A 12,952-nucleotide genomic window follows, 5' to 3' on the forward strand; every position below is an offset into this window, starting at 1 on the left:
CCGGTTTCGGGGCCCGCCCACCACAAGCAGGAGGCGGAGGAGCAGCAGGCATGCATGGTGGTCCTGGTGGCCCCGGCGGCCCCGGCGGGGGTCGTCCATTCGGAGCAGGTGGCATGGCACCAGGGGGTGCAGGAGGGCCAGGGGGCCCAGGAGGGCCAGGAGGTCCAGGAGGACTCGGGGGACTGGGAGCGGGAGGCCGGGCGGGCGCCAACACCCACCGGCCGCTCGACCACCAGGCGCTGGGCAACGCGACGGGCCCCGTCAACCGCAGCTTCCACGGCTGGTCGTTCCGCAAGGACCGCGAGCCGGGCCTCGAGGCGTCGTGGGCGCGCGCGCGCAAGACGCCGCTGCCCTACGACGCCAGCGAGCTGCTGCGCATCGTGAACCGGAACACCACCACCTCCCCCTCGGCCCCGTCGTCGAGCAGGAAGGGCGGAAAGGGCACCGTGTCGGAGCAGTACAACTCGCTGCGGTCGCCGCATCAACGGGCGCTCATCGACGGCCTGCTCGAGGCCGTGAAGGGCGAGGAGCGGAATCCGAACGCCGAGTGGAGCCTGGCCTGCATCGAGCAGGAGGTGGCCGAGTACATCCGCAAGGGTTACGGCAAGGTGAGGGAGGTGCGCGAGATGCGCGTCGTGCTGAGGAGGGGGCCCCGGAGAGACGTGCCCGCCGCTGCGGCGCCCACTGGAGACGGCTTGCCCGGCGAAATCGTCGACTTGATCAACGGACACGGGCAGGGACCTCATCGGCCCTCGCAGCCTTTGCAGCAGCAGCAGCAGCAGCAGCCGATGGGAATGGCAATGGGAATGGGCCGCGGTGCTGCTCCTGGAGGCGGGCCTCCATTCGGCGGTGCTGGTGGCGGCGGAGGAGCTGCTGGTCCTGGTCCTGGTGCTTTTGCAGCTGGGGGTGCGCCGGGAGGGTTTGCAGGAGGCCAGGGTGGCGGTGGATTTGGACGCGGAGCCGCCATGAACCATGGTGGTGGCGGTGGGCCTTTCGGTGGGGGTGGTGGTGGAGGAGGTGGAGGTAATTTTGGTGGTGGGGGAGGTGGAGGCGGACTTCATGGGATGGGAGGCGGTGTTCCAAACATCAGCATGGTGCCGCCACCTCCGCCACCACCGCCTCCAGTGGGCCCTCCCAAAGGCGGGTTCGGTGGACACGGTCCTGCTGGCCACGGTCCCCATGGAGGGCAGAAAGCAGGGAAGATATCCAAGTCGCCGCGAGTGATGCCCGAAAGCGACTTCGACGACTTGGACGACGACGACATGGACTCGCTTCCTGAGCCCGTCTACAGCAAGCCGCACAAGCCCCCCAAGGGTAAGAAAGGTGTCAGCATCCCTCGTCCTCCCTTTCCCCCGAGCCGCAGCCACTCAAGAGAGAAAGGAGGAAAGTCGCCCAAATCCCGCGAGCCCGAGCTTCACCGGGTCCCAACCATCATCAACAACATCAAGATCCCGCGGGAGAAGAAGGGGGGCCACTCACGCAAAACCCACAGCCAGCCGAAGTACTACCCTAGCAGTAGCGACGACGACCACTACACGCTCACTCCTCGCAGCAGCGATGATGAGACGTGGTCAACGTCGCCGTCCTCCATGTCGGGCTCGTCGCCTGGGCGATACCGCCAATCTCGCAGCAGGGAAAGGTACGACTACCGTCCCATCAGGACGACTCGGGACCACAAGAAGCCGGCCCCACAGCCGAGGCCTATCCTGCGCGACCCGCGCCCGCCGGTAGGCTACCCGGTGGATGCTGAAGGGTACTATGAGAATGGTGGGTACGATGCGCTGGAGCGGCGTGGCTATGATCGTCATGAGGAGCCGTGGCGGCACCATGGCGCGCACCGCGCTCTGCCGGAGAAAGACTACATGGCATACAGCTCGCCGAGGAGAGGTTACCACGAGAGGTCTCGTGAGAGAGAGAGGGCGAGACTGCCGCCAGCACCGGAGGTGAGCACGTATGATGCTCCGTGGAGGAGGGCAGCCGCAGCGAGAAGAATGGAGGAAGAGGAGTTGGTTGAGAGGGAGCAGGCGGCGCAAGCAGAATTGGAGATGCACATGCGACGGGAGAGGGTACGAAACCTGGAGGCGGCGACGGATGAGGCGAGAGGAAGGAGGTACGGGCGAAGAGGCGATTGGTGGTAGGAAGTGACGGGATGGGAGCAAATTGACGTGAGGGAAGTAGAATTTCTTAGCGGTTCTTTTCCGAATGCGATTCGCTATACAGTAAATGATGTTGTCCCATTCGAGCCGGCAATTGAGTGCGACGATGCAGAGGCGGAGCTCGTGCACAAGATATATCTGCTGGCAGTCGGGAAAGGATTCATCACACCGGGCAGCAGTCCACACGAGGCGTGCCAGCTCATGCGTACATGCCGTTGGCTAGCGGACGCGGTGCAGGTGAGGCTGCAGGGCCGGCCAGATGAGGCAGCATTAGCAGCGAATGAGCGGTCCGGGCCACGCGGATAGGCGCGAATGCTGGGCGGCCCAGCGGAATGCCGAGGTGGTCGAGGCCGGAGTTCACAGCGAGGTGAGTTGGTCGGAGGCAGAGGAATCGGGAGCTCCTAAAAGGCCCGACACTTTGCCCCTCCTGTGCCCCGCCATGACGCCAAACCCTCAGGCCCAGCTGATCTCACATCATAACAAAACCACCCCAGCAGTACCACCCTCTCCCTATCTCATTTCCCTCGAACATTTAAGCTGCATCGCCCGCCAGCCCTCCCACCCCATCTGATACCCCTACTGTTTCCCTAGCAGACCTCACCCACCACAACCGCCAAAATGACTCGCCAATTCTTCGTCGGTGGTAACTTCAAGATGTACGTCGAGTTTTTCCTCGATCCCGCGTCGCCCGGCGCCGGCTGCAGCTGCCACAGGGCCCTGACAATGCTTCTCTCGCAGGAACGGGACCAAGGAGTCCATCAAGAGCCTGGTCAAGAACCTCAACGACGCCAAGCTCGACCCCAACGTCGGTGAGTAGCTCGTGCCACCTCAGCCCACGGCCACCCACGCCCTTTTCCAACCACCTCCATCCCCACAGCCTCGAATGGCAGCTGATTCGCACCACCAGAGGTCGTCATTGCCCCTCCGGCGCTGCACCTGCAGCTGACCCGCGAGCACCTGCGCCAGGGTCTCGAGGTCTCCGCCCAGAACGTCTACGACAAGCCCAACGGCGCCTTCACCGGCGAGATCTCCGTTGAGCAGCTCAAGGACTCCGGCATCACCTGGACCATCCTCGGTCACTCGGAGCGCAGAGTCATCCTGCAGGAGGACGACGCCACCGTCGCCAACAAGACCAAGGCTGCCCTCGACGGCGGTCTCAGCGTCATCCTGTGCTGCGGTGAGAGCTTGGAGCAGCGTGAGGCTGGCAAGACCATCGAGGTCGTTGTCAACCAGCTCAAGGCCGTTGCCGCCCAGGTCAAGGACTGGTCCAAGATCGTCATCGCCTACGAGCCCGTCTGGTGAGTTTGCACCATTGGACCCCCCAAACCGTCCCAATGCTGACTTCTGCAGGGCCATTGGCACCGGTAAGGTCGCTACAACTGAGCAGGCTCAGGAGGTCCACGCTGCCATTCGCGACTGGCTGAAGAAGGAGGTCTCCCAGGAGGCCTCGGACAAGACCCGCATCCTGTACGGCGGCAGTGTCAGCGAGAAGAACTGCAAGGAGCTGGCCAAGCAGGCCGACATTGACGGTTTCCTCGTTGGCGGTGCCAGCTTGAAGCCCGCGTTCGTCGACATCATCAACGCGAACCAGTGAATGTATGGAAGAGGGAATCTGTAATGACTGAACGGAGATGAGCATCATCTTATGATAGCCGAAAATACGAATCAAAACATCTTTTGTCAAATTCTTGATGGTCGTCTTTCTGCTGCCATCTCAGTAGCATGCCGTGAGCCACGAATATGTATATATGTACAAGCCGAAATCCCATTTGATGCGCCGCCCATGCCGTTGCACGAAGTCGTCTTCTGTGCTTCTCAACCCATCACCAATGCCTAGCAGCTCAGCCATTCCTGCGAACCTATTATATCTGGTACTTGGCGCCGTGGAAGGGACTCCAGATACCCCTGACGCTCTCGTTCATACTCTTGACGGGCTTGTTGATGGTGCGGCGGTTGCGCTCGCCGGAGTTGTCACGCAGCAGGTTGGCCTTTTGGAGGATCTGCTCCTTCTCAAGCTTGCGGACACAGATGGCCTTGGTACGGCCGTTGATATAATGACCCTTGATGACTGGTTCCTTGCGCGGGCGGGGCGACACGGTTATCTCGATTGACGGGTTGGCTTTGGCGAAAGACGGGAGCGTCTTCTCGAGGAACGTCTTCATGCCCTTGGATGAACCGGACCAGTCGCAGTAGTGGAAGTCGAGGCGCTTGCACTGCCGAATGAAAGCGCCGACGCCATTCTATGGGCGGAGCGAGGTCAGCTCCGCGGTCTGAAATTATCGTCTTCAGGATAGCCAGAGCATTGAAGTACGGATGGATGCGTGCATCCAACTCCAACATCCCAAGGGAAAAACAAACGTACCTGGCCTTTGGCCACGGTCTTCAGAGCAGCGAGAGGCATGGTGGATGGCGTAGGGCGGTTGGATGCTGCACGGCGTGATGCTAGGCTTGGTGTTTTCGGGCCCAGCGGCGGCTTTCTGCCGGCAGCCACCGCCCTGGGAAGCTCGCGCGTCCTGTTCTCTCGTCTGCCTGTCGCGCCAGCAATCCAAACCAACGTGCACTTCAACCACCTTCATCGCCCCCACAATCCTCGCCGGGCCCCGCGCAACGTCGATGGTCTAGAGAGTCCCTACTCTCAGCACTCAATCGCCAGCGCGCCTCGACCGCAGCCACAATGACGGACAAGCTGCCCCCCAACCTGCTCGCGCTCTTCGCGCCGCGCCCTGCGCTGCGCTACTTGCCGCCGTCCGACCATGCGCCCGAATCACGCAAGACGATGCAAATCGATGGCGTCGGCGGTTACTTGCAGGCCCTCAAGGAGTACGAGGACGACTATGAGCCCACCGAGAGCTGGTTACAGCGCAAGGATCGGCTAAAGCAAGAGAGGAGGGAGAAGGTCGAGAAGACCCTCACGGAGGGCGTCGCCAACTGTTCGCCTCACCTGACATGAGTGTTTGGAATGCGAGCTAACCGATATCTCAACAGTCAAGCCTGCCGACGACCCCAACGTGCGCGGCGACCCTTTTAGAACGCTGTTTGTCGCCCGGCTGTCCTACGACACCGAAACCAAGGATTTGGAGCGTGAGTTTGGTCGCTTTGGTGCAATCGAAAGGGTATGATTCTATCCACACCTCTTGCTTTAAGTCGTTCCTGTATTGACAACACTGGCAGATCCGCATCGTAAACGACACCACCAAGCCTGACGATGCGCCTTCTAAGAAGAAGAACCGAGGCTACGCATTTATAGTGTTTGAGCGCGAGAAGGATATGAAGGGTAAATCATCCCCCACTGCATTCCCCCTTACCTTCCAGACAATGCTCCGAATTTCAAGGTAAAACAAGTGATTGTTCGACTGACACAGTGGCCACTTGGTCGTCTCATCATGCAGCTGCCTACAAGGAGACCGATGGAATCCGCATCAAAGATCGTAGAGTCCTGGTCGACGTCGAGCGTGGCCGTACCGTTTCTGGCTGGCGCCCCCGCCGCCTTGGTGGAGGACTCGGTGGACGCGGATACACCAAGGCGGCGCCCGCCCGCCCTTCGGGTCCCGGTGGGTTTGGCCCTCCCTCAGGCCCCGGCGGTGGCTTCAGAGGTGGATTTGGCGGTGGCTTCCGTGGCGGCCGCGGCGGCTTCCGTGGAGGCGGCGGCTTCGGCGGAGGTGATAGAGGAGGTGGTGGATTCCGTGGCGGTGATCGCGGATACGGGGGCAGGTCGGGTATCGGCTACCAGTCGAACGGTTGGGGCGGTCAAGCGCCTCCGGAGGGAGCGCCAGCAGGCCCTCGCGGCGGCGGGAGATCTGGCGGGTATGGTGGCCGTGATGGCGGCCCTGGCGGTGGCGGTGGCGGTGGATACGGCGGTAGCCGCTACGGCGGCGACAGGTACGGCGACAGGGACCGCGGGGCCAGCGGTAGCAACCGCGAACCAGTGGGATCGAGGCGCGAGTACCGCGACCGCGATCGCGACGGTGGGTATGGCCGCGACGATTACTCATCCCGCAAGCGCGGCTACGAGGGCGACAGTTACGAAGATTCCAGGAGCAAGCGGAGGTACTGAGCGCGGCCTCACGTCCGTCCCAGCTCGGCTTCTCGTGCCATGGGTTTGTGCGAACAAAAGGTTATCATTTCCTTCTTCGAAGCTCTGTCGCCTCCATCCAACATCTACACCCCTTCGTCACCAAGGGTAAGGCATCATTACTTGGAGACTCATGCGCACTGCCTCAAGGAGCAGCCATTTCCTACGGACCATCAATCGCGTTTGCATTCTGTCAGTCATTCAGGGTAAGGCGTCACAAGGTATTGCTACGTCTGAACATCAAGCTACAGAGGCGCTCAATGCTTTCTGCTGCCGAAAAATTCCTTCGACGCTGGCAAGGATCGAGAAGAAACCTGGAAAGTCCGGGAAAATGACCCTGCTTGGATATTCTGGCTGCCAGCTCTCAAGCGCTGTGCCCGGCCCCCAAACCCCTCCCTATTTTTCTCTCGGCCACCTCAGTAGCATTCTGTCCATCAGCCGCGGAGTCTCAGCACATGGCCTACCTCTTCGTCGCCCAAATCACGGTTCCTCAAAAGCTAGTTTCAACTTTTCATTCTTCTGGACTTACTGCCTCCGTCCCTTTTCTCAATGCAGAGAGTGGTAGGTATGGTGCCGGTTGGCCGTCTACGTGCCTAGTTGGGTAGGTAGTCGATGCGGTAGTGATTTCCCAAGGGCACTGCTTCTGTTCATATCGTGCACAATGGAGAAGGTAAGATCATTAAAGTAAGTGAAGTATGCATCTAGCAGATCTTTCTTGCGCTCTAGATGTGTCGATTTCTTGCTAGGACGATCTTACCTACCGCCGGGAGACTTGCCTCCTTGCTATCCTGTGCTTTGTCCATTGGCTCGAGAGCTGGCTTTTCCTTACGTGGCATCGAACTCGATCACAATCCCGCCTTGACGAAGAGGTCACCGCTGGCTTGTGTCGTAGGGAAATGCAAACAAATGTAGAATAGCTCGGGCACGGACTTGTTAGGTAGCGCGAATGATATCGAGTTTGCTTTCGGCTGCTCCTTTTTACCACCATGGTCTTCGGGATTTTGCCTCCCAAGAGTGGCAGGGATGTAATCTTTTCCGTTCTCTTCCACGTCTCATTTTCGCTTCGTCTGGCAACTGCAAAGACCTGGGAGGGACCTGATTCATCATTCATGAAGTGCGCACGGAGAAATGAGGACCACAACGCTTTCCAGAGAAACATTATCTTCTTACATCTACGCTTTTCCATCATCGACACTATTCTTTCCCCTTCGTCTGAAGGATCCAGACGCCCTGATCATACAAATTTCCTTTCCCTTCGTCCCCTTCATTCGGTGCCAACCTTTTTTCCCCCGCGCATTTCTCTAATAGCTGCACCTCACGCTGCTCGCCCTCTTCTTCTGGCCGAACTCGTCGGTGTTGCGCGAGCCGGGATGCCGGATGGGGAATTTGGGCTCGGCGCCGCCGCAGTTGGGCTGGCTGTGCAGGACGCAGTAGTGCGGGCCGGGGTCCGGCCCGAACGACTCGATGTGGTTGTCCCAGCCGCCGGGGAAGTTCATGCACTGCCCGATCTTGAGCCAGGTGTGCGCGCAGGGCCCCTGCCAGTTGGTGTTGCGGCAGTAGTAGATGCCCGCCCAGCCCGTGTTGCGCTTCGAGCCGGCCAGTGCCGTTGCCGTTGCTGCTGGGAGCGCGGAGACGGCTGTGCTGTTGTCGGCCGGGATGAGGGCTACTTCTTCGAACACGGTGACGGGGATGGTGGGGATGGCGGTGGTGAGGGTGGCGAGGAGGGGAAGGATGGCGGCTGTGGTAAGCTTCATGGTTTTGGTTTTGGTGGGTTGTTTCTCGTGAAGGATAGACTTTGGTAAGATGACAGGTGTATTCGAAGAGGAGACTGGGAACTCCGGGGATGGGGATGGAAATATACGTATTCGAACATACAAAGAGGAAATGGTCAAAGGAATACGCTCAAGGATACCAGATGTAGTGGTAGTGGCAACAATGAACTGTCACCGCCACCGTACAGAACAATACGAAGAGGACAATAGCAAGAAGGCTTTGATAGATTACCGTCATATGACTACGCCCCCGACAGAGAAGAATGAGAGGAGGCTAGCGAAGGATCCGCTCCAGACCAGTCCAGCGTCGCTGAAGACCGTCGTTCGGAACCGCAAGAATCTAGTGTTTCCATGACCACAGCTGCCATTCTATCTGCTGATAGCTATGTCATAGTTATCTAGAACAATTAACCAATGCAGTCTTTTCCTAAATCATCATCAGAAGCTTCATCGCTGCTGGCCAGCAGTGCTTTCCATCTTTCATCGGTCCAGCCCATCAAGTTCAACCAGTTTCCTGACGATGCCAACAACATCACTGCCCGCCAAGTCCGTGGTTGGGTCGTCGATCTTCCTTGCCAATGCTTCATCTAGCATCATGCGTAGTCTCGAAACCAAAACACCGATGCGAGCCCATCCACGTAGACGCAACCACCCGTCGACCACGATTCCTCGGCCCATCGTATCAAGTGTGATTGGCCCAGAGAACAGCAGCAAGGAGTAGGCATTGAATGCTACGGTAATTTGATTAGTGGACTGAACCGTGCATGTGGGGGGAGCACCTGGGACCAAGACTTACGTGTCAAATCCCTCATGAAAACCTTGCTCGTCGCCATCTTCGTGAAATAGCTCATGAAAGTCGCACCACCCGGGAATCCTTGGGCATCAAACACGGTCGAGCTTGGGTGAACGAACACCCTGCCATTCTCCTGGTTGAAGTACTTGATCGTTTTGGCTTCTGGATCGAGCTCTACAGCACCGGAAACAGATGCTGCGAACTTCTTATCCGGAAAGTCAATGCGCGCGATCTGGGGGTTGAAAGCGCCAGCGACGAGGGCGCGTAGCAGAGCGTCATTCGCGCCGTGGCGGTTGAGCGAGGCAACTTCCTGTGCGCCAAAGTCGCTGTAGGATGAGTACCGCAGAGGGATAAAGCCCGTCTCTTGTAGGGAGGAGAGGTATTGTCGACGGGTAGAGGTGATATCGTTGAGGGTCTGGAGACTGAGAAAGTTCTGCTCGCAAAAAGCACGCAGGTCGCGGAACGAAATGCCCTTTTCTTTGAAACCGCTCCACTGCTCGTAGGCGCGAAGGTCGGCAATGAGATCACCTTGGCCCTTCGCGAACGCTGAACGAGCTGCCTTTGATTCTTCTCGCTTGGCCTGGGGCGAGACAAAAGGACTGCGGACGGTGAGAATGGATGCGATGGTGAGGCAAGACTCGAGGCAGCCGAATGTCGCTCCGTACACCATGAGCTTGGCGCATCGAAGGTCAGCAGGAACCACAGCAAGATGTCTGCCCAAAGCAGTCATTTCATCGCCATCAATAGCTCCCATCCGTCCGAGAAGTTCCAGAGCACCCTCCACCGCGATGCTGTCAGGTGGTGTTAGAGCACCCGCGAGGAAGCTCGTTACATCCTGAACGCCCATTGCCTTGACGGACAGACAGAGCTGCTCGAGTGGGACTCGTCGGATCTCAGGTTCAGGTCTCTCCATCATCTTGTCCCTCTCGACATTGCGCGTGTAGAGTTTGTAGCAAGTTCCAGCTCTGACACGGCCAGCACGGCCGCGGCGTTGCTTGCAAGCGGCACGAGACGCCCATGTCTCCGCAAGCTTGACCATGTTGTTTGCCGGGTCAAAGCTCGTCTCTTTGACTCTCCCGGTATCAATGACGGCCACGACGTCTTCAATGGTAATTGAAGTCTCAGCGACATTGGTAGATGCAATCACCTTTCTCTTGCCTTTGGGCGGCGGAGGGAACACTCGGCGTTGCTCCGCTGGAAGCAGAGACGCATGGAGCGGGAGCGCATGCACGTTTGGCATGGAACGGAGAGCCTAGCATACATTGTCAGTGTCAGAAATCCTACATAGGCCAGGCACACCCAGCTTACCTGTATTGTCCTATCGATCTCCATTGTTCCAGGAAGAAAGATAAGGATGGCACCGTCTTGGGCTCCCAGCTCCGCGTCGATGTGGTGCACCGTCTGCGCGATCAAGTCATAATTGATCCGCATGCCAATGCTCCTCAGCGTGCCACCGATGTTCTTCTGAGACTCCTCGTCCTCCCAGTCTTCATCGGCCGAGTGGCCATTGAAGCCAGACATCCGAATAACATCATCGACGTAGTAGTCCGTCACAGGGTGCGTGCGGCCCGCTATTTCCACCATCCCAACCTGGCCCACGGCAGGCTTGAAGAAAGATGCAAACACATCCGCGTCGAGAGTGGCACTCATGAGAATGACTCGGAGATCGTTGCGTTTCTTCAAGACATCCCTCAGTAGAACGAGCAGGAAGTCCGTGTCCAAGCTCCGCTCGTGGACCTCATCAACAACAACATGGGTGATGTCAGCCAAAGAAGCCACCACATCATCAGGGCGGCCGCCCGACGTTTGAAGCCGGCGAAGGAGAACACCGGTGGTCATAAATGTCAACTTGGTGACCCCGGGCTTCTGTCTAGACTCGCCACGGATTGAGTAACCGACCTCATCACCCACGGCAGTGCAACGCTCATCGGCGACTCGGTCCGCCAATCCAAGCGCGGATATTCGCCGGGGCTGCGTGCAGACAATGTTTGCTGCTTCACCAAGCTGACGTTGAATCATGTCATCAAGGATGAACTGGACTGACTGTGTTGACTTTCCAGATCCGGTCTCTCCAGAGATGATGACGACTTGGTAATTTTTGACTGCCTCAACGATATCCGGTAGCAACTTCCAAGCAGGCAGGTTTTGCCTCGCGCGGAGCATGCGTTGCTGGTCCGGAGAAGCTTGCTTGGTACGCCATTGCTCGAGCATGCGTTGACTAATCTGAGATCCTGGCCGTAAGTTCACTGGCTTAGGTCGACGCTGTCTCTTTTCCTTCTGTTTGATTGCTTCAGCATGAACACCAGTATCCGCCGCAGATATGGCAGAGGAAACATCCGTAAGTCTTCCTGGGTTATCAATAATGGAGGGGATCTCATGTTCCAGCCAGTCCACAATATTGAAAATCATTTGCTCGCCGAGAAAGTTTTCCCTGGCGTGGCTCAGAGCTTGCCTGATGATGCTCAACCGGATGTAAGCCGGTATTTTTGCGTTAATCGAGATGATGGGTAGGACGTTCGGATACAGTCCTGCAGGTTTGCGCACATTCAGCAAAAACTCGGTCTTTGTCCCATCGACGATTTCGAGTCGAATTTGGCATTGATCCTGTCCAGTTGTGGAATATTTCTCGTCGTAAATCGAAGCCAGAATGACCTGTTCTTCAGCCCAAACGTCCTCCTGCGGTTCGGTCTCATCGCCGATGGTTGCGCCAGACAGTTGCTCTGCAAGCTCGTCATCACCTAGAAGTCGAGCTTGTAGCAGGCCTGCCGCTTTCGCCTCATCACCGTCAAATGTATCAAGAGCCTCTTCGCAGAGTTCCATGGCATAACCAGTGGCCGCAAGCCGCTTGATGGCTGCCTCTCGCTTCAGATTGCCGCTGGCCATGCTGATGCCAGCGGTATAGCCCTCGGGCAGACTCCAAGGTGGAAGGTCGTCTTCTGGGACATGGATGAGAAGCCATTCGAGGATTTCTTCCCGGTCCTTGCAAACTTCCGCGGCTTCTTCGACGTGGCTTTTGCGGAAGCCCAACTTGACAATCTCAACAATAAGGGCGGAGCGTTCAGCGGGCGATATCTTGACGCTGTGGGGGTTCCAAACGGCATCTCGCCGAATCAGGCCCTCAATTTCTGCTCGGATCCTCTTGCCCATGTCGAGCTTCGGGACACGAGTCCAGCCGCGCATGATGTTGCTCGAACTACCAGCGGGCTGGTTCTTCGCATTCTCCCGCTGTTTCGCAGCCTCTTCCCGCTTCTTCTCAGCCTCGGCCTTAGCCTGCTCCCTTTCCTTGTGGGCGACGAAAGGATCAGCTTCGTACATCCAGCCTCTGCCACTCTTGACATCCTCTTTCTTCATATCTGCGAACGCGCCTTTCCACAGGTCCTTGTACGTCGGAGGCATCATCATGTGGATGTTCTTCATGGAAGCGATGCGGAACAGCGTATACGTAGCAGCAAAGTGGCGGGCTTCAAGAGCGGTCGGTTGCACGGCAAGGTCTTGCTTCTCGATCGGGAGTCTGATGGGAGGTAGAGTGGTAGTTTCGCGGGTTTTGGGGTTGGTAGCCTTGAGGATTACATGGGAGACGAAGCCATCTTTGACCTTGGTCTGCAGAATTGTCAGCGATCCAAAGCAGTCGGCCATGTAGAAGGGCTGATATCTACCATTGTATATTCGGGTTTCGCCCACTTCTGTTTCTGGCAATGCTCCGAGAGCATGTTGACGGGCAGCTTCCCGGTCCACGACGCGCCGCCAATCACGGTGCGCACGTCGGGTTTCTTGGGCGCATCCTCAGGCTGCTCAGGTGCACCTTTGGACTTCCCCTTGCCCTTGTCAGCGGTGTCATTCTTGGCGACAGGGTCCGCCTTTTTGCTCTTCTTTGAGTCGCTCTTCGAGTTGGAGAAGACGATGAAGCTGGTATCTTCGGCGCCCAGCGGCGCAGGGGCAGATTTCTTGGAGCCGCCGCCTCCGCGCGGGGGATGAGGATTCTTGGGCATCCTCGCGAGTGTACTGCGGGCCGGGGTGACGGAGGTGCGGTGGTGAAGCCATCTTGATGCATCGGCGTGGGGAAAAGCTCAAGATCGGCAACCCCGTCGACGAAATTCACGGCGCGCACGCCCCTGCGTCAGGTTGCCGCTCCCGCCTCGCTTTCTTCGCCTCGGCCCCG

At 58.2% G+C, this 12,952-nt stretch overlaps 5 protein-coding genes across 5 annotated transcripts; 3 read left to right on the forward strand and 2 right to left on the reverse strand.

The window, feature by feature from the left end:
* Nucleotides 1-50: 50 nt before the first annotated feature.
* Nucleotides 51-2,138, forward strand: SLS55_001856 (uncharacterized protein; the record flags this gene model as incomplete). Its single annotated transcript, XM_066773344.1, has 2 exons — nt 51-57; nt 169-2,138. 2 exons carry the CDS (start codon nt 51-53, stop codon nt 2,136-2,138), a joined length of 1,977 nt encoding a protein of 658 aa, XP_066635911.1.
* A 636-nt stretch (nt 2,139-2,774) lies between these two features.
* Nucleotides 2,775-3,750, forward strand: TPI1 (triosephosphate isomerase; the record flags this gene model as incomplete). The annotated part of the gene is made up of 4 exons (XM_066773345.1): nt 2,775-2,839; nt 2,895-2,965; nt 3,064-3,454; nt 3,507-3,750. The coding sequence occupies 4 exons, from the start codon at nt 2,775-2,777 to the stop codon at nt 3,748-3,750; spliced, it is 771 nt and encodes a 256-aa protein (XP_066635912.1).
* Nucleotides 3,751-4,018: 268 nt separating this feature from the next.
* Nucleotides 4,019-4,557, reverse strand: MRPL51 (mitochondrial 54S ribosomal protein mL43; the record flags this gene model as incomplete). The annotated part of the gene is made up of 2 exons (XM_066773346.1): nt 4,019-4,396; nt 4,519-4,557. 2 exons carry the CDS (start codon nt 4,555-4,557, stop codon nt 4,019-4,021), a joined length of 417 nt encoding a protein of 138 aa, XP_066635913.1.
* Nucleotides 4,558-4,830: 273 nt separating this feature from the next.
* Nucleotides 4,831-6,210, forward strand: SLS55_001859 (uncharacterized protein; the record flags this gene model as incomplete). The annotated part of the gene is made up of 4 exons (XM_066773347.1): nt 4,831-5,086; nt 5,142-5,269; nt 5,328-5,430; nt 5,546-6,210. 4 exons carry the CDS (start codon nt 4,831-4,833, stop codon nt 6,208-6,210), a joined length of 1,152 nt encoding a protein of 383 aa, XP_066635914.1.
* Nucleotides 6,211-7,529: 1,319 nt separating this feature from the next.
* On the reverse strand, nt 7,530-12,782 carry ucp12 (putative ATP-dependent RNA helicase ucp12; the record flags this gene model as incomplete). Its single annotated transcript, XM_066773348.1, has 4 exons — nt 7,530-7,966; nt 8,797-10,045; nt 10,102-12,393; nt 12,450-12,782. The coding sequence occupies 4 exons, from the start codon at nt 12,780-12,782 to the stop codon at nt 7,530-7,532; spliced, it is 4,311 nt and encodes a 1,436-aa protein (XP_066635915.1).
* Nucleotides 12,783-12,952: the final 170 nt, after the last annotated feature.

Source organism: Diplodia seriata, assembly GCF_021436955.1.
Source record: "Diplodia seriata strain FDS-637 chromosome Unknown scaffold_2, whole genome shotgun sequence".
Classification (NCBI taxonomy): domain Eukaryota; kingdom Fungi; phylum Ascomycota; class Dothideomycetes; order Botryosphaeriales; family Botryosphaeriaceae; genus Diplodia; species Diplodia seriata.